The following is a 23,140-nucleotide window of genomic DNA, read 5'->3' on the forward strand; positions in this document are numbered from 1 at the left end:
ACAAAAGCATAAATGCCGCCCTGTTCCGTCCGCTGATCCCCCAAATCGGCTGTGCCAGACCTCTGGAGGTCAACAATTCAACTCCTGTATCGCTGCATCAGGCCCTATCTCTGCACCATCACGATCACATACGGTCAGACATTTCGACCTCGAGCGAGACACGCCTGCGATCCCAACGCATCAAGACTTTGCGACAAGTACAGAACATGAAAGTGTCTGTTCTCGCAGCTATCGTGGCTCTGGCTGCTTTCTCGTCGGAGAGCGCAGCTAATGTGACCCACCGAGTCGATTGGTCCAAGCCCACGACATCCAATTGTGTCAAATACATCCAAGCGTTGAACAAGGCCGAGGCGCAAAGCATTTGGAACAGCCATTGCAGGTCGTACAATGGTGAAGCCCACGACTCAAGCTACACGGATGATGGGCAAGTCCGCAGTGACGCAGAAGCTGATTTCGTTCCCGCTCTGATGATCCGATCGCCAATCTTAATCCCTTCAGAGCTACTACTACCGCGAACGTAGACTGTATGTGAAATATGTTGTCCCACTGAGACCGGGTCAACCGCTTCATCTTCGGGCGTTCATTGCGCAAAAAAGGCACGAGTCGTTTGCACCATTTGCGTCTGCCGCGGCAGATGGTGCTTTGCTTTGGCAATTAGCAACCTAGGCTGTTGATTTTCCTCTTCCGATACACGATGCATTTTCTGCTTGCCCTGCGACACCGACTTGAGAGTCAAAGTCAGATGCGTTTCGGACGTCCAAGTCCGAATACCTGATGTTAGATAGTCACAGGGTCAGTAGAATTGAGAACGATGGTTCTCCGCTAGGGCGCTCCATCAAGGACAAACGCCTCGGCATAGCCCACTAGCGCGAGACGGGCCGAAGCAAATTCTAGTGAGCCACACTGACGCCAGACTTCGTCTGACGGCGCGCGTTGCGCTGGATCTGAGCCAAGGGCATCGCGTTCGAAGTATGCGGAGCCCAAGCTTGCTGCATGATGTGTCGCTCTCATGTACGAAGGTCCCGCCAAATGCTTAGCCATCGAATCATCCCTGAGCGTCGCATCGCGTGTGCTAACCGCGAAGAAGCGAGTATGACTGATGTATTGCGTGTAGAATCCTCGTATCCCGACGCTGTATGAGACCGGATATAAGCTCAAGACTTTGCATACGAGCTTTGACCCTCGTCGACGCTCTTTGCAATCCTTTGCTTCGCCTTTTAGGCCATCATTCCTCCTCCTGAGCTCCACCGCCGCTAAGCTTTGCAGCCAAATTCTCCCTGTTTCTCAAAATCTGTTCCTTCTTTTGCTTGATCAATTCCAATTGACGATCTTCGAGCCCATAAGCCCAATATCCAATCGCTCCAAAGGCGCCCATGAAGGCTGCGTGACCACCAAGACCTGGGTGGGAAAGCATGTATGCTAGGTGTGTCAGGACCTTTGGACTTGCGCTTGCAGATAGGTGCGAGGAGAAGGTGCGCAGCTTGCACGATTCATGCAGTCTCCAGCTCTGGCCAGGGCAAAGCCCTCAACACAAGAGTCCCTTCTCGCTAGCTGGTCTCTTGACTACGAAAGACGTGCGAAGTACTCGCGAAGAAGCGCGTTACGCCGCACGCGCCAGATGAAAAGAAGAGAGAAGAGCAGGAGAATACTCACCATCAAAGATGTTTCTCTTCTGAATAGCCAAAGCCCAGCACCTGGTCAAGAAGCCAGCTCCGGCCCATCCAGCTACCGTTCCAATAACCATGATGTCCGCCTTCGATATGATCGTCTCGTACAGTGCGGTTTGGAATCGGTCGCCCAGCAGGAATCCGTCTGTTGTTGATAGACGCGGTGGAGGTGAGGTCTGTCTTTGAATGCGCGGATCGTGAGGTAGAGCAAGAGTGTGTGCGTTGTGCTGTAGAACTGCTCGTTGGGAGCTGTTGGGCTGGTGGTTGGGTCAGAGTCCCGCCGTGTTGAGCGTCGCTACGAGCTACACCAATTCGCAACTGCTTATGAATCCGCAATTCGTGGCTCGTGGCCGACAGGCAAGTGTGAGTTGGTGGTGAGTGCCGACCATCTGGAGATTCGGTGGCTTGAAGGCCTATGCATGCATGAGTGTGCACGCCCGTCGATGTCCGTCCACGTGGCATCGTGACGTGCACGTCTGGGCGCGCATGGACCAGATGGATCCACAGCATCGATGATCATCGCGCGCCAGCCAGCCACCTAGCCATGTCCAACCCTCCTCATCCTGCATCCTCCTCTGCACCAATCATCTACCTTCCGCCGAGTAGAGCGCGAAGATTTCGGAAAGCGGATCGACACATCGCTTCAAGCACCTGGGAAGTCCTTGATCATACCTCAACACCTGTCGGTCTGACCCTAGTCACGTCGAGATGGCCCCGCCTGCAGCCACTGTAGCGGATGACGAATTCGATGATGATACCGAAGTGAGTAGAGAAGTATTGAGCCCCGCCTTGCAATTCTTCCCAGCACGATGTCTATTTCTGACTCGAAGGCATATGCGACATTCCCTAGTTCGACCTGCCATCCGCTCCGCCTTTCGGAGGACCTGGAGGTGGACAAGGCTTTCCCGGAATGCCGAGCTTAACGCCTGATCAGCTTGCACAATTCCAATCGATGATGTCGGGCGGAGGATCGGGATCAGGTTCTGGATCTGGGCCACTATCAATGATGGGAGGAGGAGGAGGAGCGTCAGGCGGGCCTTCGGACTTTGCACCGCAGGAAGAAGATGCAGAGTCGCACAAATGGGCTACCATTTACCCCATCTACCTGGATGCCAAGTGCGCATTCAGAAAAGGGGGAAGACGCACACCTTACGAGAAGAGCGTGCTCTGGCCTAAAGCGCAGGAAATGGCAAGGGCGGCTAGAGAGTTGGGATTGGAGTGTAGATTGCAGAGCTTGAAGAAGCATCCCAAAGATTGGGCTAATCCTGGAAGGATCAAGGTGAAATTGTGTGATGAGGAGGGAAAGCCTTTAAAGTCGAGCATTCCCACGAGTGAGTGGTCGGGCACAAGCTGGGCGAGAGGGACTTGCACAGAGCTGCTGGGAATTTGGAGTCTTACGTTGCGCGATCCTCTCGCCATTTGCTTTGCGTAGAACATGCCCTGCTCCTTGCGCTAGCGGGGAGGATTCAAGCAGAATCCGGAGGTGCGCCTCCCGCCTTGCCTAAGCAGCAATCGAAGTCTGCTCGAAGGACAGCTGCGTCGCAGGAGAGCAAAGGCGCATCGATTGCCAGCGGCGGAGCATCCAAGTCGAGCAAAGGTGCCAACAAACCCTCGCCCATCTCTTCGTCTTTCAAAGCGCAGCACGTCATCTCTTCCGTATCTTTGAGACGTTCCAAGTTGACCTATCCGCCTCTCACCTCGAGATATCCTGCGAATTCTCCAGCACTAGAGGTAGGCATGCTCAATGCCGACATGGGATCGATGTTTGGTGGAGGTGGTGGTGGTGATGGAGCAGGCGGAGGAATGGGCGGACTGGGGAGCATTATGGGATCTATGGGTCTCGGTGCAGGTGACAGTGATGATGAGGATCCACCTAGCAATAGCACTAATCAGGAAGGGACCAAACATCAAAAGAAGGATCCTATGGCTAATTTGAACAGGAAACAGAAAAAGAGGGTCGTCAGGATGACCAAGTAGCCTGAGCAAAGATCCTGCACGACCAACCAATGCATGAGAGATACTATAAAGGGAAATCCCTTTGGGAGATGCGAAGGGTACAGAGCGAGCGTGATGTGTGTAGAATGTTGAAAGGTGCGAGAGGTGATGCAAGTCAATCGTTGGCGTCTCAACTCGAACGTGTCTCCTTCTCGAAAGCGCTCCGACAGATTAGCGTTCACGACTCGACGATGTTTCAGGGGAGGCTTCGGATCCAAGGTCATGCCGGTGGGTTTCAGGCAGGAGCAACAGCGGGTGTCTCGATCCACCAGCAAAGAAATGTAGCTAGACGATATCGATATCGATTTGAAAGCTTGTCTACCTGTTTCCTTCTCAGCTATACAAATACAGTATAACGATTTTGACCGCCAAGGTAGGTAGCTCAAGCGTGTTTCTTGCCACCATTACGCGCCTTCTTTTTCTGCTCCTTTGTGCTCTTGGCGGCCTCCTTTGAACTTTTCTCTGTTGCAGCCGTTCCGGCCTGATCCGCAGAGCTTTGATGCGTCGCAAAAAGCACGTCTTCCCTTTCTCCTCCCTTCACAGCTTTGCCCTTCGCATCCAGCACAGGACGTCGAACCACGATCTCGATGCGCTCTGCCGGTCTTCGGAGAGCTTCCCACGACAGCGTCGCTTCTTCGAAGGCGAACATACGTTGGAGCTGGCTCATCTTGCCCGGCATAAAAGGTTTGAGCAGCGCGCTGACGACGCGTATAGTCTCGTGCAGAGCGTAGAGTATCATTCGACGCTCGGCTGGCATGAGGGTTTTGGACCACGGTGCCGAGTTCGTCATGAACGCATTGGCCTGAGGTGGTAGAGGAAGAGGTGAGAAAGAAAATGTCAGCAATGTGACCCACAAGGAACGACCTCGTGTTCTCTTTGAACACGCTTCGCTTTTGCGGTGACGATGAGCCAAGGAGACTAACCTCTCCCATCACGTCTGAGATGGCAGTCAAAACCCTCGCGGTCTCGTACTGCTGCATAGCCTGCTCGACGATGTCTGAGGGAAAAGAGCAAACAAGGCGGATACATCAGACTTGATCGCTTCAACCCAAAGCGAAGCTGGCCAGCGCTCGTCCCACGCGTGCATCTCACCAGGTAGAGCTGCGATCTTGGCCAACAAGTCCTCGGCCGACTCGTGCACCCGCACGCCTTCCTTCGCTCCATCCGATCCGTCTTTACGCAAGACCAGCTTCGCTTCGCCTTGTTCTCCTTCCTGAGAGGGCGCATGCTGCGCCTTTGATGCCGAATCGGCCCCAAGCGCATCAGAGAGCAGCTTAGGGCTCCTCAAGCGCAAAGCCAAGTTCCCTATCTGACCCGCTAAAAACTTTCGAATGTATTCTTCGGGCTTGCCAGGGGACCAGTCTGTGGTGTAGATGGTCGCGAGCGCTCAGCAGGCGTACCTCTTCAAGGCTCGGGCAGCGAAGTGTCATACATGCCGCTGCGTTGCGTCACTGCCAAACTCACCCGAATCGCCATCCAATCTACCTCCGATCCTCAATAAAAACCATCTGATCTCGTCCCGTCCGAACAATATCAAGCTCTCGAAAGGATCCTGAACGTTTCCCAAGCTCTTTGACATCTTTTTGTTGGAAGAGGTCCAGTGTCCATGGGTCACGATCTTCTCGGGAAGTGGAAGCGAGGCCGCTAGGAGCATGGCGGGCCAATAGATTGCGTGGAAGCTGTTGGTGAGTATGTGGGTAAGGTACTGGCGAAAAGGTCAATGATGGTGCTGAGGCGCGCTGGCTCAGGGAAGCGGTCGAAGAGTGGGCAACAGGCACATACCGGATGATATCTTTGCCAAGAATGTGAGCGTCTGCGGGCCAGGCACTGCTGGTGGGGACGTGCCCATCGTCCCACGGGTAGCCGGCAACCGTCAGGTAGTTCGTGAGGGCGTCGATCCACACATATATTGTGTGTTCCGGATCGTCTGGTACCTGTATGCCCCACTCCAGTCTGTTCCTGGGTCTAGACACGCTGAGGTCTTCCAAGCCCACTTCCTTGAGCTCGTTCAGCACTTGATCCCTTCGAGCGCTAGGCAATATGCACTGCGGATTCTCTTCGATCCAATGTATCAATGGTTCTTTGAAAGTGGAGAGTCTGAATTTGTAGTTGGATTCCGAATGCCATTCCACGCGCTGACCCGTCTCGATGGACTCGTGATACTCTTCTCCGGACCCTGATTGCACTTTACGAATCTGAGAATCGGTGTAGAAGGCTTCGTCCGAGATGGCGTACCAACCTTGATGTGAGCCCTTGTAGATGTGACCTGCGGCATCTAGTCGACGCTGTGAACACGTTGACCAGCGAGTGCACGCTCGATGAGAAGAGTAGACGCATACACTTGCAAACCTCTCGAATTTGCTCACCCATAGATGCTGGACAGCTTTGACATGCTTTTCATCAGTCGTGCGGATGAAAGTGTGTTGCATTAGACCAGCAGCAGACGCCAGTGACTGATCTCGCCCGGAAAAGGTAGCATGGCACGTCATGTGAGCCGAGCAATAGCCGATCAGAGCTCAGCGCGCCTCCTGTACCCAGATCTCCCATCAGCTGCATCTCTCTCTTTTGATCCCAACAAGCAGCCCTTCTCAGCCCTCGCGGATATACTCACTCTGAAGGTCCCACTGACTTGATCGCACATTTGCTTGGGATGTTCACCTCGCTGCGAAGCCGCGCGCTGCACCTTCTGACCATGCTCATCCGTCCCAGTGGCCAAGAGCGCATTTGATCTCGTCCCTTCCGCTCTGCTGTCTCTCGCTACTGGCGCACTCGTCCCGCTTTGATCTGCGGGGTCGTTCAACTCAAGACCTCCAGCATGCACATCCCCCCTTTTGTATGCGGCCCAGCGAGCGCATACATCGGCTAGGATCATGCTATGCAGATGTCCAATGTGAGGTGAAGCATTGACGTAAAAAATCGGCGTCGTTATGTAGTAGGGTTTCTGCATGGATGAGGAGGATAGAACAGAGTCTGCACTCGAGTTCGCATTCGATCGTGTGATGCTTGAGGAGCACAAATATCGAGCGTGACTCGGCCGACTCCTGAGCGCGACTAGTGAGTGACTGGACGCTCGCAGGGGTCGACCGCGAAATCGATGAGGGTACTCAGCAGCTGGTCCCAGGGCGGGACTAGAGCTTCTGTCAAATAAAGCAACGGAGCATGTTTCCCTTGGCCTGTTCCAGCGAGAGTGGCCGTCCACCGTCGATATACCCGATGCGCTGCCGTCCCGCCTGATGCTTCGTTGCGCTGTCTCCCATGTCGGCGTCCTGATGGAAGACCCAGCAAATTTCCACCAAATGCCTTGCCCCGCACTCGCTCGGAGTGTCGAAAGACCCATGTGCCTTGGAATGCTTTCGTAAAGGCAGAAGTTAGGAGCCCAGCCGATGCGATCCGAGGCGTTGATGGTAAATGATGTACGATTGCGCAAGATCAGGTATTCAAAACTGGAAAGTCGCCTCGAGACTTGAGGGTCAAGAGTCCTTGAGTCTGGAGCCTTCTTGTATCCTGTATACACGATAGTCATTCAAGATTGAATTTGAATGAGTCCATACGCCGCCCTCCACCCAGCATGCATTCATCAGATTCTTGACTCTTCCGCACACACTTCCAATTCACGTGATTCACGTGATTCAGGACTTGCTGGTGGCCGTTCGGGGCATGTCACGTGTCTAACCAAACGCGGCTTTTGCTATAATTCGCGAAGACTTGACTCCTCCATCCAACTCAGATTCGGAATAAAAAGTGAGTGCATCAAATGATCTGAACACAACGACGTGTAGCCTTGACTCCGAGTCCAGAATCATGGGGACCAAACTTGAATTACCATTCTTGATTCTTGTTTCTTGATTCTTGCTTTGCATCTATGCCTTCCCTTCGACGCTCGGAGTCGCACGCGTGGTCAGGATACCATTCGTGATTTGAATTTCTTTGGTTGCTCTTCCGCTGTGCAGCAATTAAGTCACCATGATAAATCAAATGCGGGCAGCAGCGTTGCTGGTGATGGCATCCGCGTGGATTTGGTGCGCTGTCTCCGAACGCATGCAGCTTCGCCGACTCACAGACTGCTGCTGTCGCGCGTACGTTGCATGTGCAGCAGGTGTGGCTGAACCATCGCCATGATCCACCCGCCGTGGCCGTGCGTGCGAGCGCATGGCACGCCTGATGCGAGAGCCTGCTGCTGCATGCCAGAGCTTTTTGGTTTTTTTGGCACGCGCCCCCCCCCGCGCGATGACATGCATGCATGCGCCGAGAAGGTTTTCTTTTTTGGTTTTTTTTTTTGAGATTTTTTGGTGAGGAAAGCGCGGCATGCTTTTCAGCAGTTTGAGTTCGTCGAGTGGTGAATGTTAGACACATGTCAGGTGTGCGTGCATGAGATGTGCCTGTTAATCTGAATTGAGAGTCGTGAGTTGATCAAATTCTTGAGCTTGATCTGATGAGGTCCTCACGGCTGCATGCTGCTGCATGTCGCCATACGCTTTCCGGCCGAAAAGAAGCGAGTCACAGCCAGTCAGAGTGAATGATGATGGCCATATGCTGCATGGTGGGTGAGTCACGAGTCATGCAGGCCCGTCAAGACATTTTGGATTGTGAGAAGCTTCGAGAGAGAAGCGCGCAGCACATGCAACAATGCCGCGACTCGCACTTCTCAGCCAGCAGCCGTCCACTCACCGCTTCTTCTCCACCATCGCTTTCCTCATCCTCACGTCTCTCCCACAGGCGCCTAATCACAAGCTATCAGACATTTGACCACTCACGCGTCTGATTTCTCCCCCGAGTTGTGTCTCACTCGCGCTCCCTTCCTCATCTCTATCATCAGCTGCCCAATTCTCTGTGCAACCCCCGAACATGGCGCATACAAACGGCAATGGAGCTCAGTCTCACCACACCCAGGCTTTCCATCGCACTTCCCTCTCCTTCTCACCTCCCACCTTCAATGGAGCAGGAAGTTTCAGCGGGATGATGGCGGCTCAAGCAGCCCACGTTCCCGTTCCCGTACCTCATGGAGCTGCGGGCGGACAATCCTTCTCGCCCACTTCTGCTTCTCCTTCTCATGGCCGCTCCATCTCCATCCCAGCAGGCGACCACGCCTCTAGACCCCGACTGCTCACCCCCTTCGATCAAGGGGACATCAAGATTCTTCTCCTCGAGAATATTTCTCAAGGTGCGGTGGCTTTGCTCAGGAATCAGGGCTACCAGGTTGACCATGTCACAAAAGCTTGGAGCGAGGAAGAATTAATCGAGAAGATTGGGGATTACCACGTCATCGGAATCAGGAGCAAGACGAGACTTACAGCCAAGGTCTTCCGAAAGGCCGCAAAGGTGGGTATGGACAGCAGAATGGGCGTGCGGAGAGCGGGAATGGAAGGGCGTCAGAGACTGACTACGCGCCTGCACCTCTTTTCATCTCGCACAGCTGCTCTCTGTCGGGTGTTTCTGCATCGGTACAAACCAAGTGGACTTGGAAGCAGCGGCCAAAGCAGGTGTTCCCGTCTTCAACAGCCCATTTGCCAATTCTCGCAGCGTGGCCGAATTGGTGATTGGCGAGATGATCTGCTTGTCTCGTCAACTTGCCGATCGCACGCTAGAGATGCGCGCCGGAGAGTGGAACAAAGTGTCGAAGAGCTGCTACGAAGTGCGCGGAAAGACATTGGGCATCGTGGGGTATGGGCACATTGGAAGTCAATTGAGCGTATTGGCGGAAAGCATGGGCATGAGCGTGCTCTACTATGATGTGGTACCGCTCATGCCGCTCGGAACTGCAAGGCAGGTGGATGCGATCGAAGACCTTCTTGCCAACAGCGATTTCGTGTCGCTGCATGTGCCAGAGCTGCCGGAGACGAGGAACATGATCAGCACTGCGCAGTTGGCAGCTATGAAGAAGGGCTCTTACCTGCTCAACAATGCGCGCGGAACCGTCGTCGATCTTCCAGCGCTGGTGGAGAGTCTGGAAACTGGACATCTGGGAGGCGCAGCAATCGACGTGTACCCCAAGGAACCGGCAGCAAACGGACCAAACACGTTCACAGACAACTTGAACGGCTTTGAGAGCCGATTGAGAGCGTGCAAGAACGTAATTTTGACCCCTCACATTGGAGGCAGCACAGAAGAAGCGCAAAAGATGATCGGTACGGAAGTGGCGACCGCATTGATCCGCTACATCAACTTTGGCGCGTCTACCGGAAGCGTCAATTTCCCCGAGGTCGCTCTCAGAGCCATTACGGAAGGAGACAAGGGAATGACGAGATTATGTTATGTGCACAACAACGTGCCGGGAAGTCTCAAGGCTGTCAATGAGATCTTGGCGGATTACAATGTTGAGAAACAGTCAAGCGATAGCTTTAGGGACTTGGCTTACCTGCTTGCGGACGTGGCCAACCTGGACCAGGCGGACCTGAGGGAGGTGTACGACAAGATCACGAAGACCAAGGCCAACATTCTGACCAGGGTGTTGTCGTAGGCTTGGACACCTTGCAATGGTTTGTAAGCTCCCACTCGCGCACTCGCCATCGACGGACGCCTTCAAGCCAAAATAGTTTCGGTATTGAAGCGCACTCGAGCTTTCCGTGCTGGCCCCTGACAAAACCCCATCCATCTATCCTAGACCGTTTGCACTGCCTATGAGGTCCCCTCCGTCTTGAATACTACTCATCCATCAAGTCGATCCTCTATCCGCCCAACTTCGAAACTTCATTGAGCATAATCAATGCTCCCCTCGCCTCACCGTTCCGATTGAGCAAAAGTTGGGGCTGATTTCCCCATCCTGGTCTCAATCGACTCAAACGTTATGTTTATATGTCTTGTACCATGGCCATCCCTTTTCCCTCTCTTTTCCTTAGCGCCTAGATCGCAAGATATTGATGCCTTCAACAGCAGAGCAGGGTAGTGTCGTTCTGACGTGATGTGGGGGGATATCAGAGCCGCGAGTGTTCGGGCAAGAAGAGAGTCGAGCCTTGTCTCTATCGAAGCTTTTGAGTTCCAAAATAAAAGTTGAGTAGGCTCGAAAGTAAGAGAAGACAAGAAGTCAGGCATCGAGCGTCATCATGAGGAGGTGAGTTGCTGATGGGACTCAACTCAAGACTGTCGCTGCAATCACGTAGTCACGTGTTCGAAAAGTCTCATCACGTGGAAAGGCGCATGCCTGCTGAATAAACCACCGCGCGCGAATCACGAATGCGTGACGAGGGCGTGAGGGAAAGGAAAAGTGCCGGGGCAGGCCCCCAAGGCTTGCACTCACACTGCTCGAAGGACTCAAGACCTTCGCATATGATCGTGTACATCAGCGGCGGGAAAGGCTTTCGATCGCTCTTTCACCTTGTATACCTGACCTGCCCTGATCTTTGAGCTCCCTCGAGCCTTCGCGCGCGGGCGTCGTCTTCCTTCACATCAGCTCCGAAAGGCGCTCCTTTACCTCGTGGGCATTGTCGGAAGGCGCACGCCAAGACTTGAGTGCAAAAGTTTGGGGCTAAGCCAGAAGACGAGATTTTCGCAAGGGTTGCTGCGCGCGGAAAGACTATCAAGCTATTCGCAAAAGGCGTCTTGGACGGACACTCAAAGGCCCTGCTTTCAGCAGTCGGGTCACTCGAGAGGCTATATACACCGGTGCTTCTCAGTACCTCGAACCTATCTGTGCGCTATGGCAGCTCCACCACCCGGACCTCCGCCTGGTCCACCACCCGGCCCACCTCCTTCCATCCCCGCCGCCGCCGCCGCCGCCGCCTCTGCCACGTCCACCTCTTCATCTTTCAATCCCTACCTTGCCCATCATGCCAACTCCAACGCTAGCAGCAGCAGCAGCACGATCAACGACACCACCGCCAATCCCCTCTCGGGCTTCATCCCTCGCAAAGTGGCGGGTGCGCAAGCGCGCTCTGTATTGGAGGGAAATATCAACCCCTTCTCCTCTACCGGTCTGAAACCCTTTTCTGCAAGGTACAAGAGCATCTTGGAAAAGAGAAAAGCTTTGCCCGTCTACTCGCAGATGGATGAGTTTTTCGAAAAGTTTCAGGAGAAGCAAATCATGGTGATGATTGGAGAGACGGGAAGTGGAAAGACTACACAGTGAGTCTGCCAGGATTCGGAAAGAATCGTGATGGTGAATTGTGATGGTGGGGAGTGCTTTGCTGATTGCGCGCTCGTTCAATCAGGATCCCGCAATTTGTGGCCTACTCGGACTTGCCGCACATGCGCAAGTCGGTGGGATCGGATGGCGTGCAGGCTCCGCTGATGATAGCCTGCACGCAGCCTCGGCGTGTAGCAGCCATGTCTGTGGCCAAGCGCGTGGCGGAAGAGATGGACCTCACGCTATCCAAAGAAGTAGGCTACACCATCCGCTTCGAAGATGCGACGGAGCGACGCACCACTTTCCTCAAGTACATGACCGACGGAATGTTGCTGCGTGAAGCGATGAACGATCACACGCTCTCGCGCTACAGCTGCATCATTCTCGACGAAGCGCACGAAAGAACTCTAGCTACGGACATCCTTATGGGTCTGCTCAAGGATGTGGCTAAACGAAGAGAAGATCTCAAAATCATCGTGATGAGCGCTACGTTGGACGCCTTGAAGTTTCAAAAGTATTTCAACGATGCGCCTCTCTTGAGGGTTCCTGGACGAACTTTCCCAGTAGAGACGTACTACACGCCCGAGCCTGAACCAGACTACCTCGAAGCTGCTATACGCACAGTGCTGCAGATTCATCAAGCAGAGGATGAGGGCGATATACTCGTCTTTCTCACGGGTGAAGAAGAGATTGAAGATGCCTGCAGAAAGATCAAGGCGGAAGCGGACGAATTGTCAGCCACTCAACCGGACCTTTGCGGACCACTGAAAGTGGTGCCGTTATACTCTTCACTGCCACCGGCAGCTCAGCAAAAGATCTTTGAGCCGGCTCCGGAAAGGTTGAAAGCGGATGGACCACCAGGTCGCAAAGTGGTGATCAGCACCAACATTGCAGAAACATCGCTAACGATCGATGGCATCGTGTACGTGGTCGATCCTGGCTTCTCGAAGCAAAAAGTGTACAATCCCAGGATCCGTGTGGAATCTCTGCTGGTTTCGCCCATCTCCAAAGCTTCGGCGCAGCAGCGCATGGGAAGAGCGGGAAGAACGCGTCCCGGGAAATGCTTTAGATTGTACACCGAAAAGGATTTCGTTGGAGAACTCATCGAGCAGACTTATCCGGAGATTTTGAGGAGCAACCTAGCTAATACCGTGCTGGAACTCAAGAAACTCGGCATTGATAATTTGGTCACCTTTGATTATATGGACCCTCCTGGTGAGTGTGGACGGCAGGAGCGATGATGTAGCGTGCATCGTCGTCGAGGCGATATGGAAGCGCTGTTCTGTCGGTCGAAGAGCGCGTGGAAAAAGAGTTCCTCGGGAGCGAAGGTCTTGCTGATATCGTAGTGGCAAGACTTACGAGCGCAAAAGAGCTGCTCCGGGCCACGTAGCAGATGCTTACCCTCACCATCTGCGGTGCATCCCTTCTCGCAGCACCCGAGACCATCATGCGAGCTCTCGAGCTTTTGAATGTGAGTCTCGCTTTCTTGCCTGGAGGTTTGGAGGCATTTTCGAGGCTGACCGGGCCTGCGACTTGTGCAATGCGCTTCGGCTGTCCCTTCCAACTTGCAGTACCTAGCAGCGTTCGACGACGAAGGCAACCTGACACCTCTGGGCGAGATTATGGCCGAATTTCCACTGGATCCTCAATTAGCCAAGATGCTCATCGTCTCGCCAGAGTTCAAGTGCTCCAACGAAATCTTGACCGTTGCGGCCATGCTGAGCGTGCCCAATGTGTTTGTGAGACCCAACAATCAAAAGGCTCAGGCGGATGCGGCTAGGAACGTCTTTGCGCACCCTGAGGGTGATCATTTGACCCTGCTCAATGTGTATCATGCGTACAAGAGCAGTGAGTACGGACACGACGAGACTGCACAATGTGCTTCACTCCACTTTGATGGGCTATGATCGCTTCGCTGAGTCCCGCGAGTGCTGACACGCACTTGTGCACCACCTTTTTTCCCACTTGGACGCCAAAGATTGCCCAGACCCAAGCACCGCTTCGAATTGGTGCTGGCAAAATTACCTCTCGTACAGAACCTTGCAACAGGCGGATAATGTCAGGTCGCAATTGAGCAGGACGATGGAGAGGTTCGATTTGGACCTCGTGTCTACTCCTTTTGAGAGCAAGAAGTACTACACGCAGATCAGACAGGCCATCACTTGCGGGTGAGTAGACACCTGTTTGGGCTCATTGGCTTTTTGCCAACGAGTCAAAAGAAAGCCTTGCTTAGATCAGATCGGAACTTGTCGCTTTGTGTTGCTATCCCCCCTTCCTTTGGTGGTGCTGCGCGCGCGATGGAATGCCCACAGGTTCTTTATGCAAGTAGCACACAAGGAGGCGGCGGGATCCAAGGGAAGCTATGCGACGATGGACGGACAAGTCGTTGCTCCTCATCCTAGCACCACCATAGAGACCATGCCCCAATTCTTGATCTACCACGAATTCGTCTTGACCACGAGAAATGTGAGTGCTTTGGCCGCAAAGTCTATCTGTGGGCTCCCCCTTCCTGATGGGGCAGACGCGTCAAGACACTTTGGGTGCGCATACTGATGTTTGCCCATCTTTTGTCTCTCCTTTCGCACTCCCTGTTCCTTCCCTTGTTCCCCCGACCCCTTGCGTTTCATCATGTCCACCCAGTTCATCCGCACAATCACAGAAACGCGCCCCGAATGGCTGCTCGAATTTGCGCCGAGTGAGTACGCTACGCTTTCTTCTCCCTAGCAGCCCGCCACTCCGGCGCATCTTTGCTTCTCTGCGCCTCCATCGCCGAGCACCCTATTGACTAGTCGCATTTCCCCAATGTCGATGCTCTGCTCTGCTTCACGACCGACCCAGCTTACTACAGCCCGGACAATTTGCCGGATGGGGAAGTCAAGAGGGTCATGCAGCGCCTCCTTGCGGGCAATGGATCGGGATCCGCGTCTAGAGAGAAAGATGGAAAATCTAGACCTAGCAAAAAGGTCAAGAGATAGGAGAGCAAGAAGGGGGAGAGGGACGCGCCATCAGGGGAACATTGACGAAGGAAAAAGCTCTTTGGAATGAAGATGCGTTGGCACACTTTTTGATTTCTTCCCCTTTGGGAAAGCAAATATTGCATGTGCGCATTCACATTGCTAGGTCTGATTTCGATCTGCATACGCGCGCTCCGCTGCGTGCGCGCAAGGTTGGCGCGGTTGATGCGATTGTGGGCTGATGATGCGCGTCAAACCAGAAGAAGCCTCAAGGTCACCTTTTGCCTTCTTCGCGATGGATGAAATGTTGAGGGGTCGATGCGTTGCACGACGCGCTGGCAAGACGCAAGCGTCTGCATCCGACGTGTCGATTCGAGGAGCTTCTGTACACCTCGCACCCACCTCGAAGCGACAAGGCGGTCCGGGTCCGGTCCGGGTCCGCATCCGGATCCGGATCCATGCTGAATTCCTTGCGCGGCCTTGTTCCTCATCGACTTGACCTGCAAGCAGGGGCTCGAATTGCATGTGCGAGCTTCATGGTCCAGAGAAGATGAGCGACGATGGGATGCGGAACGCTGCTTGGGTGCACCAGAAGCTGCGCAGTGCGGTGTGCTAGAACGAAGTTGGCTTGCTACGTAGACTGAACCGCACCCTTAGGCTTTGTCAAGCTAGTAGAATTTTGAACCTTCCGTGCGCGCGTTGGCGCGCTGCTTGTTGGCATTCCATTCGTGTTCGTTCTGTTCACGTACGAAGAGACTGCAGGTATGTCGGAGGTGGGTCGTGCACTGCGATGAGTCCAGCTACGAGTCCTGTCACGCTAGACTTGGGAGAAGCCTGAGGCAGAGGTTGGGTTTTGGCCCCGAAGAGAATCGAATCGCTGCGTTCGTCCGTTCGGAGTGCCTTGTGATTGAAAAGGTTGGAACGGTAGATCGGCCCAGTCTCAAGACAAGTCCATGTCCATCTCTTCCAAAGGTGTTTGCTCATTCATCTCGTCTGCGCGTGCTAAATTCCAGACCTGCTCCCAAAACGCTTCGTCCTCCTCCTCCTCCTCCTCAGAGTACGACGTCAAAGGAGCATGACTATCCACTTGTCCAGCTAGATTCGAGCTACCCTTGCCTCGAGATGCTTCTTCGAGAGATTGTTCGTATAGACTAGCCCAATACGCTTCTTCATCTTCCATTCCTGCTGGAGGTTGTGGTTGAGACTCGATCATCCGCGCTTGATCGTCTGTCGATGGCGAGGAGGGATGAGAAGGAAATGTGAGCAAATGGAAACGCGTGCATGGTCAAGAAAGCTTGCTGGACTCACTGATAGACTCGTCGTGCAGCCATGCCACCATGTCCGCGTCCAACCAGCCTAGCTCATCTTGACCAGAACGCTCCTGAGCTCTAAGCATGCGCTTGTACTCTGCCAACATTCTTCGGCGCAAGAGCTGAGCGTGTCATAGCCAATGAGTAAAAGTGGGAAACTTGTCAGCATGCCGCCTTCTTCGATGGCTGAAAAAGACAAGAGAATACATCCCGACGCTCACCTCGTCGTCTATCTTATCCTGCTCCTCATCCTCACTACCCAAAATCTCATCGCTGAAAAAGAGCGCCGAAGCTCTGCTACCATCTTCCTCTTCCTCTTCGCTCTGCGCATTCCCCCTCCCCGCAAGAATCGTCGATGATTTTCGTCTGGCTCTATCCAGAGCTCGACTTTTGTCCCGCTTCATGGCATCCTCGCATCTTTCCCTGAACCTCTGTCTGAACATGTTCCTGCTTTGTCCAGGCGACGCGTCCACTTGCGCTGCGTCGATCGGGCGCTCGCGCTCATTCTTTGAATACGCAAAGGGCGATCGACCGGGATTTGCTCGAGCTCGAGCTCGAGCTCTTGAAGAAGGTTTAGCTCGGATAGATGAGCTAGGACTCTCCCTCAGTCCGATCAAGGGATGGGCGAGGGAGGAAGTGCTGGCATCGGCCAAGGGAGACGAGAATGGGTTGGGTGGGATGGGCGCGCTTCTCTGGTGAGGAAGTGGGGAAGACATCATGCGCGACATTTCTTCCCTATTCTGTCGGTGGGTTTTCGTGCCAAGAAGGCCGATCGGTCTGCGCCAGATAAGCGGCGAGTCACGAGTGTTGACCAACTTCAGAGAGAGTGAGAGAGAGAGAGAGAGAGAGAGAGATAGAGAGAGAGAGAGAGAGAGAGAGCGCGATGGTTTACGTGAGCGTGTTTGATGTCAGAGGTGAGCTTGATCGGGTCGCTGACTTGCCCCGCCGCCGCCCTTGCTAGCTCACATGAAGGGAGGGAAGAATGAGGCAGCTTGTGGCCTTTTTGACGTAGGAGAATGAAGACAGACTCGAAATCGACTTGGGGAAAAGAAGTTGGAAGCTGATAGTCCCAACTTGCCTTCTCCTCCAGTGGGGCTTGATTCGACGTGCACTCGCAATGACGAGGGGCGCCGAGACGATGACAATCACGAACGTGCCCTTTGCGAGCAATCTCGCTCGCCAAGCTTGTCGATGGACGGCAGGGAATGGGGAATCGTGAATGAGACCCTTCAAGAAGACGATTGGACGACTGGACTGTACACTTTTGACTCTCGACTCTCGACTCCAACAAGCGTAAACGTTGCATCGCCGTGCAGCAGTGAGTCTTTTGAGTTCGCCACTTCAACCCTCGCGCCTCGACCCGCGCGTCGCGTCCCTTGCCGTCGCGCGCGACAAAACGTCAAAAATCAATTAAGCCACTCGTCACGTGAATCACGAATAGTTGAGTGGACAACGGTGTACAAACACGTGATTCAAGATCCGCGATGTCAAGACCCGAGGTTCTTGATGCAGAAGACAGCAAGCAGCATGTAGCCTGCTGAATCGAATGTTGATGCCCTGCCTCCTTCAACCCTGCTTTCCCTTTCATTCCCAGCCTCAGTGAAAGTGGATGTGTGTACGGATCTGCGGCTCGAACTCCGCTCGGAGCGGTCCCAGCAAGGGTCGCCGCGACGAAGAAATGCTCGGTCATAGCATCTAGCTCGTGAGCATCATTGTAGCGTCCTTTTGTCCAATCCCAACGCTTACGCCTCATCCCCTTTCCCATCTAGATCAACACGGCATCCTGTTCCAAGCCGCGTAGATTCATCACCCATCCATGCTCGGCGCAGTCTGCTAATGACTGTTGAGTCGACGTTTCGAAAATGTCGAACGCTCTGCACATAGACTATGGCTACGAAGGCTCTGTGTGGCTAGTCCCCGAGCTGGTTAGGAAGGACAGTCAGCATGTCAGATCCAGCCCAGACCGCACGAAGAGCAAGAGAAGGCGCACAAGCCGGCACTTTGCAAGTGAGACTGGGAATGCTGATGGACCTGCGTCGATGCGCACAAACGAGCCAGACTCTGACGACGGGTCCGGCTCTGGCTGCAGCTCGGCCTCGAAATCGCACTCCACTTCCGACTCTTTAAGCGAGCATTCGGCACGAATGAGTTCTTCTGAATCTCGCAACATGTTCGACGCGGCCCATTCGCTCGATGCTCATCCTACGCGTTCCTCCTTCCGTTTTGCGCGAAGGTGGGCCAGCGAGGAAGGCGATGCGCCAGATCGGAAATCATCGAGCGCTCGACGACTATCAGCCCGCACGTATCCGCTCTGTCTTCTTCCATCCATTCCCGCTTCTTCGAAAACCCATTGCCTCACAGGTAATGCCCTTCTCACCGATCCCGCAGTCTCCCTGGTGCCGTACGATCTGATCCAACAGTACTCTGCTCCTGATCTGCGTCAGGATGACCAAGCGGAACAAGCGAGGGGAGTCTGTTTGGTCAGAGCGCCACTCGGAGCGCATGAAAGGAAGAAAATTGCTTTCGGGGAGGAAGTCGATTGCGATTGGCTGATCTGCTCTGTGGGTGCGGAAGCGAGAGAGCTGTGTGAGTTCCTTTGCGAGCGCTTGCGAGTTCGAGGTGTGCAAGGACACAGGGCGCAAGAGGGTAGCTAGAAAGGGCAAAATGCTGGCATGTAAAGTCGCAATGCCTCAGATTAGAGGAATTGGAATGCGAGCCGGGGTCAGAGATGCCCGCCACGTGTAGCTTATGCCACCACATTTTCACTCTATCTTTGCAACAGACATTTCCACGCTGCGCTCGCCGGCCAGGTCAAGCTCCTCCAACCGCTCGTCCCACATACCACCTCGTCTGCCCAGCTACATTTCGCCTCATCCGATCCTGAGTCTGGAAACATGCGCCTCGCCACCGCTCTTGAGTCAAACGGACAATAAAGGTCCTTCATTGGCGATTCGAACAAGACTAGGTTGTCTATTCGTCAGCATCGTCAAGCCCACACGACAAGAGAGGGAAGCGGGATGCGCAGAATGGGTCCTTTTCAGAACCGCTTTTGTCTCTTCCCGAAGCACGAGCGCAAGCGCGAGCGAGAATGGATACGTGTCGAGGATGGAGAACGCTTCGCCATCCCTTGCCAACTTGGGATTAGGACTGGGCTTGGATACGCAACAGCACGTCATGGATTATGCGTTGGGAACCAGATCCGTAGTCGATCGTCCGTTGCTCATACATTCGAGGTACAATGTGGTGGATGTGCATTTTCATCCTTCGATCAAGGAAAAGGCACTGCTTGTGGATGAGCGGGGCGATGTGGGATTGCTGAAATTGGGTGACGCGGCCTCGTGAGTCTGTATGGATCACTATGGTTGGAGCAGAGAGACTGATTCACGCATTGCGCGCCCCACTGCTTGGCATGCAGACTACGCAGACCTAGGAGACCGGATGTATCGCTCGACTTTACGAGCAGAGTAGATGCGCCGCTACGTCATTCTGGCAATCCCGAGATTCGCTCAGATAGATCGCCATCGAGATCCAGATCCAGATCGCACTCTACTTTGCCCAGACGGATGCCCTGGAGCACCGTGCGGAGAAAGGACGATACGTGGTACAGGGTATGTTGGAAAAGTGAAAGCTCGTCGATCTCGTCCACAGCAGACTTGGGCACGCTGCGGTCGGGTGAGGAGGCGGATGATGAGGAGAGAGGAGCGGACGAGGAGTATGAGCAGAGTTTAGGGGAGGAGCCTGCTGGAAAGCATCGTCGCGTGATTGAGGATCAGGCTATCGTTGCTAGTCGATACGAGATCGAGAGCGTCGATTGGCGTGTGAGTAAGATGCAGAGGATCTGCGTTAGGCGATACTCTGTCCTTTTGCTTACAACCCTTGCACTCTTTGTTCTGCGGCATGCACAAAACCATTCTTTGGTGCATCTTAGAGCCCGACCCGTACTCTTCTAGCCACAGCTCAACCTCAGCATCTCGTTGTGCGCACAGAGCAATTCACTTCTGTCTTGGCAGAGAGTGATAGGCCTCTTTTATGGGCCAGCACGACGCAAAGCGTGAGACTGTACGATACCAGGCGATCCGACGTCGCACTGCTAGATTGGGCTCACCATCGTGGAGAAGATGCCAGCTTGACGCTGGGAGCTATGCCGGATCAACGTCGCGGCGGGATCAGCGCCGTACTGAGTTCTCAGAGGGATCGATATCTGCAAGTATATGATGCGAGGGAAGAAATGGTGCCGGGTGCATCTCCGGATGATTGGATCAGAGCTAGCACGACGGGCATGCCGACGTTTTTGGAATCGTGCCTTAAGCGCGCAGAAGCTAGATCTCGATACGTGCCGCTGTTTGTGCGCACTTCGACGTTGGGCAAGCCTTGGACCCAGCAAGACGATGCGCGTGTACAGCGTGTGGACATGGAAGAAGATGAGAATGCCAACGTGCACGAGAGACGGCCTGAGGAAGGAAAATCGTTCGCGGACAGGGTGGGGAGCGTACTCTGTGTGCAGCTCGATCGGGATGGCGCGGTATACGCACGTGGGTACAGCGAAGGCCTACATGACAATACTGCGAGCGAGGTGCGAATCGAGCCCGGAAGCAATGGTCGCTCTCGCGCCGAAGATAGCCATGCGCAAGAGGAGGATGGAATGAGCGCATGCGAGATCTCCAGCTCGGACAAAAGCGAGGCAGACTCAGCCGCTTCGCCGCAGGCCTTTGAGAAAGACTTGCTCGCGTTGACATCGAGCTCACACCTCGAACTACCGATAGACTTGCAGGACGGCGTCACGCGATCCAGACTTTCCGATCGCCGAGAGGGCGGTCTTCCCAGCGGCACCTCGACACCTATCTATGACTTTTCCCCACTTTTCAGAGCCCTTTTGGTTGAAGCGCAGAACAAGGCTGCCCGCGAAGCCAACAAGACGTATCCAATGGGGGCAAGAAAGCTGTGGAAGTCCAACAGTGGCGCCACGTTTGAACGGTTGCAAAGGGCTTGTACGATACTGCAAGATCTGCCTCTGGATGCAGGTATGGTCACTATGGCCGAGGTGTACAGTCGCACGACTCGCTTGGACGTGGAGGAAGATGCCTCCGTCGAGGCAGTGTTCATGCGTGACGAGTCGTCATTGGACCCCTCGGCGCTCAATGCTGCCATCCTTCTAAGGCCCGATCACGGGCAATCGAGCAGAGGCGCATCCATCACATCTCGACATGCTCAACTAAGACTCTTTGCAAGTCGCCAAAAGCTTGCGGCTTTCTTCAATGCTTTCGAAAGGGACTTGTGGACCTGCACCAGCATGCCGGGTCTTTTGGGACATTTGTTCTGCCCCGAAATGAGATTGATCGAGGAGAAGAAGCGGGCAAAGGAAAGGAGGAGGGTTGGAGAGCACGAGGGATTTCTGAGAGAAAGGTCAGGCTCGGGACCTAGATCCCGATCTAGGTCCGTCTCGCTTCATGCATCTGGCTCCTCGTCCCACGATCAGACCAGGTTTGACCTTGTTCAGCATATCAACCAGGTGGCGGACGAGATCGCGCAACGACGCCATGTTGAAGGACACGTCAAAGGAGTCGACGCCGTCTCGCAAAGCGTCCGCACTTCGGCTGCTCAAGTTGCGTTGGACCTCTGGGCAGCAAGTCAAGTTGGCAGCAGCAAACGTGTCCAGGTGCCTCTGCCGCATGACCTGCAGGAAGAGCTACAACGACAATGGGAAGATGAGGCAGGGCAAGCCCGAGCTTTGGGCAGCAGACCATCTCTCGCTCAGAGCATCGAGGAAATGATGTCCAGAATGGAGCACGGACAAGCTGACTCTACGCGAAGGCGGGAGCAGGCAGGAGATTTGCAAGCACTTGCACATGCTACACAAGCTGGGCAGGCGCACGGGAATGGATCTACAGAACCTCCGCCGGTACGATTCGCCTTCTTGACGCCTCGCGTCTCTTCGACCAGAGCAGCACAAGGTGGAGGTACGACGACGCTTACGGCTCGTCTGCTTCTGCAAGATTGGGAAGTAGGGACGCATCCTGCCGAGTACGAATGGCGCAATCCTTACGCTTCGATCGACGGGGAAGAGGAGACGGATGCGGAAGCTGGTCTGTCTAGTGGGACGGAATTTGTCGCTTCGTCAAGAAGACGCTCCGCAGCGCCGTCGGCTTCGATGGCACCGACGGACTGGGATCGCGTACCTTTCAGATCAGATGCGATCGGACCTAGATCTAGCCTGGATACTTTGAGCAGGCGCGTTCCCGCTGCTTTGCCACAGTCCCAAGTACACGCGAGATCGGAAACGGTGGCGCAAAGCGCACCTTATTCGTCCACACAGCCTTTGCCTGCTTCATCAGGCTGGAGCGCCAAACTTCCACCTGTGCTCAGTGCACGTGCATCATCTGGAGTTGCTGCAGCCCCATCGCCCAATCAAACGCCATCGTTGCCGCAGACCCAGTCTCAGGTACCTGGTGTCAGCCAGTCAAGGATTGCTTCGCAGACACCCAAACCGTTCGGATCCCAAAGGCTCGCCTCGCAGAAGCCCAAGGGTAGAAGGAGCGGCTTTTGATCAGCAGGACGAAAGAGGCTCAACAGACCTCGCACGTGGTAGGATGGGGCGCACATGCTGTAGAATAAGGATCTTTACTTTCCAATGTTCTCGCCTCTTGTGCTCCTTTTCACGTGTGCATTTCATCACGCAGCAGCAGCAGTAGGAATGTCGCGCTGCTTGGCTTGCATCGGTTATCGTGCTTTCAAATGCCAACGAACGCTGCAGACCCACTCCCTCAAGAATGCCGGCCTGGACCTGATGGCCCGCTGCGGACCCTACTTTGCTTGTACCCATGCCTTCCTCGTGACTCACACTCTGACTGAACACATGCCACCTACTCGACGATTGCCAAAGGGTGATGATGGCTATCACACATGCGTGTGCTGGCTGACTATAGCTACAGTAGCCTCCTGCAGCAGAGGTCCTTGAGAGCTGCATGCATGCCGCAATAAAGGTAATTCCGCGGCTCAAAACACGTTTGGACGCGTCAGTCAGTCAGGCGTTGGGCGCGCGCGATAACGCGTAGATTTCCTTATCGGCAGGCGGGCAGGCAGGCCGGCGTCTTAGCGATGCGTGCGACCCTGCAGGCTTGCTGCTTATCGTGAGCGCTGCACAAGCGGGTACTGTAC

The 23,140-nt window shown here is 54.4% G+C and overlaps 7 protein-coding genes across 7 annotated transcripts; 4 read left to right on the plus strand and 3 right to left on the minus strand.

Annotated features, from left to right (window-relative positions):
- Positions 1-977: 977 nt before the first annotated feature.
- Positions 978-2,033, minus strand: IE81DRAFT_326704 (hypothetical protein). Its single transcript, XM_025514891.1, has 2 exons — positions 1,654-2,033; positions 978-1,398 (listed from the first exon to the last, which is right to left on the minus strand). The coding sequence occupies exons 1-2, from the start codon at positions 1,742-1,744 to the stop codon at positions 1,226-1,228; spliced, it is 264 nt and encodes an 87-aa protein (XP_025366432.1). The 5' UTR covers positions 1,745-2,033; the 3' UTR covers positions 978-1,225.
- A 176-nt stretch (positions 2,034-2,209) lies between these two features.
- Positions 2,210-3,866, plus strand: IE81DRAFT_326705 (signal recognition particle, SRP19 subunit). Its single transcript, XM_025514892.1, has 3 exons — positions 2,210-2,429; positions 2,518-2,998; positions 3,100-3,866. Exons 1-3 carry the CDS (start codon positions 2,376-2,378, stop codon positions 3,642-3,644), a joined length of 1,080 nt encoding a protein of 359 aa, XP_025366433.1. The 5' UTR covers positions 2,210-2,375; the 3' UTR covers positions 3,645-3,866.
- A 451-nt stretch (positions 3,867-4,317) lies between these two features.
- IE81DRAFT_306777 (hypothetical protein) lies at positions 4,318-6,666 on the minus strand (the record flags this gene model as incomplete). The annotated part of the gene is made up of 6 exons (XM_025512349.1): positions 6,274-6,666; positions 6,029-6,115; positions 5,445-5,947; positions 5,127-5,341; positions 4,690-5,024; positions 4,318-4,464 (listed from the first exon to the last, which is right to left on the minus strand). Coding segments are annotated over exons 1-6 (1,623 nt in total), but the record flags the coding sequence as incomplete, so codon positions are not given.
- Positions 6,667-8,297: 1,631 nt separating this feature from the next.
- IE81DRAFT_326706 (hypothetical protein) lies at positions 8,298-10,534 on the plus strand. Its single transcript, XM_025514893.1, has 2 exons — positions 8,298-8,981; positions 9,076-10,534. Exons 1-2 carry the CDS (start codon positions 8,508-8,510, stop codon positions 10,117-10,119), a joined length of 1,518 nt encoding a protein of 505 aa, XP_025366435.1. The 5' UTR covers positions 8,298-8,507; the 3' UTR covers positions 10,120-10,534.
- Positions 10,535-10,891: 357 nt separating this feature from the next.
- IE81DRAFT_326707 (P-loop containing nucleoside triphosphate hydrolase protein) lies at positions 10,892-14,782 on the plus strand. Its single transcript, XM_025514894.1, has 8 exons — positions 10,892-11,720; positions 11,807-12,936; positions 13,155-13,192; positions 13,293-13,569; positions 13,700-13,889; positions 14,034-14,187; positions 14,362-14,416; positions 14,560-14,782. The coding sequence occupies exons 1-8, from the start codon at positions 11,296-11,298 to the stop codon at positions 14,694-14,696; spliced, it is 2,406 nt and encodes an 801-aa protein (XP_025366436.1). The 5' UTR covers positions 10,892-11,295; the 3' UTR covers positions 14,697-14,782.
- Positions 14,783-15,407: 625 nt separating this feature from the next.
- On the minus strand, positions 15,408-16,827 carry IE81DRAFT_39513 (hypothetical protein). The gene is made up of 3 exons (XM_025517301.1): positions 16,207-16,827; positions 15,984-16,107; positions 15,408-15,902 (listed from the first exon to the last, which is right to left on the minus strand). Exons 1-3 carry the CDS (start codon positions 16,711-16,713, stop codon positions 15,616-15,618), a joined length of 918 nt encoding a protein of 305 aa, XP_025366437.1. The 5' UTR covers positions 16,714-16,827; the 3' UTR covers positions 15,408-15,615.
- A 1,757-nt stretch (positions 16,828-18,584) lies between these two features.
- Positions 18,585-22,865, plus strand: IE81DRAFT_39573 (hypothetical protein). The gene is made up of 3 exons (XM_025517302.1): positions 18,585-19,323; positions 19,401-19,803; positions 19,914-22,865. The coding sequence occupies exons 1-3, from the start codon at positions 18,734-18,736 to the stop codon at positions 22,527-22,529; spliced, it is 3,609 nt and encodes a 1,202-aa protein (XP_025366438.1). The 5' UTR covers positions 18,585-18,733; the 3' UTR covers positions 22,530-22,865.
- The last annotated feature ends 275 nt before the right edge of the window (positions 22,866-23,140 follow it).

The sequence above is a fragment of the Ceraceosorus guamensis genome (genome assembly GCF_003144195.1).
Source record: "Ceraceosorus guamensis strain MCA 4658 unplaced genomic scaffold IE81scaffold_130, whole genome shotgun sequence".
NCBI classification, from domain to species: domain Eukaryota; kingdom Fungi; phylum Basidiomycota; class Exobasidiomycetes; order Ceraceosorales; family Ceraceosoraceae; genus Ceraceosorus; species Ceraceosorus guamensis.

Bases quoted from the DNA above. Each gene is read 5' to 3' on its own strand.
- IE81DRAFT_326704 (XM_025514891.1), bottom strand. From the start codon at position 1,744: ATGGTTATTGGAACGGTAGCTGGATGGGCCGGAGCTGGCTTCTTGACC. The intron at 1,399-1,653 runs GTGAGTATTCTC...TTTCCCACCCAG, and splicing joins GAAGAGAAACATCTTTGATG to GTCTTGGTGGTCACGCAGCC.
- IE81DRAFT_326705 (XM_025514892.1), top strand. From the start codon at position 2,376: ATGGCCCCGCCTGCAGCCACTGTAGCGGATGACGAATTCGATGATGAT. The intron at 2,430-2,517 runs GTGAGTAGAGAA...GACATTCCCTAG, and splicing joins AATTCGATGATGATACCGAA to TTCGACCTGCCATCCGCTCC. The intron at 2,999-3,099 runs GTGAGTGGTCGG...TGCTTTGCGTAG, and splicing joins AAAGTCGAGCATTCCCACGA to AACATGCCCTGCTCCTTGCG.
- IE81DRAFT_326706 (XM_025514893.1), top strand. From the start codon at position 8,508: ATGGCGCATACAAACGGCAATGGAGCTCAGTCTCACCACACCCAGGCT. The intron at 8,982-9,075 runs GTGGGTATGGAC...CATCTCGCACAG, and splicing joins TCTTCCGAAAGGCCGCAAAG to CTGCTCTCTGTCGGGTGTTT.
- IE81DRAFT_326707 (XM_025514894.1), top strand. From the start codon at position 11,296: ATGGCAGCTCCACCACCCGGACCTCCGCCTGGTCCACCACCCGGCCCA. The intron at 13,193-13,292 runs GTGAGTCTCGCT...TCCAACTTGCAG, and splicing joins GAGCTCTCGAGCTTTTGAAT to TACCTAGCAGCGTTCGACGA. The intron at 13,890-14,033 runs GTGAGTAGACAC...GAATGCCCACAG, and splicing joins AGACAGGCCATCACTTGCGG to GTTCTTTATGCAAGTAGCAC.
- IE81DRAFT_39513 (XM_025517301.1), bottom strand. From the start codon at position 16,713: ATGTCGCGCATGATGTCTTCCCCACTTCCTCACCAGAGAAGCGCGCCC. The intron at 16,108-16,206 runs GTGAGCGTCGGG...TGACACGCTCAG, and splicing joins AGGATAAGATAGACGACGAG to CTCTTGCGCCGAAGAATGTT. The intron at 15,903-15,983 runs GTGAGTCCAGCA...CGCCATCGACAG, and splicing joins GCTGCACGACGAGTCTATCA to ACGATCAAGCGCGGATGATC.
- IE81DRAFT_39573 (XM_025517302.1), top strand. From the start codon at position 18,734: ATGCCACCACATTTTCACTCTATCTTTGCAACAGACATTTCCACGCTG. The intron at 19,324-19,400 runs GTGAGTCTGTAT...CTTGGCATGCAG, and splicing joins AAATTGGGTGACGCGGCCTC to ACTACGCAGACCTAGGAGAC. The intron at 19,804-19,913 runs GTGAGTAAGATG...GGTGCATCTTAG, and splicing joins TCGAGAGCGTCGATTGGCGT to AGCCCGACCCGTACTCTTCT.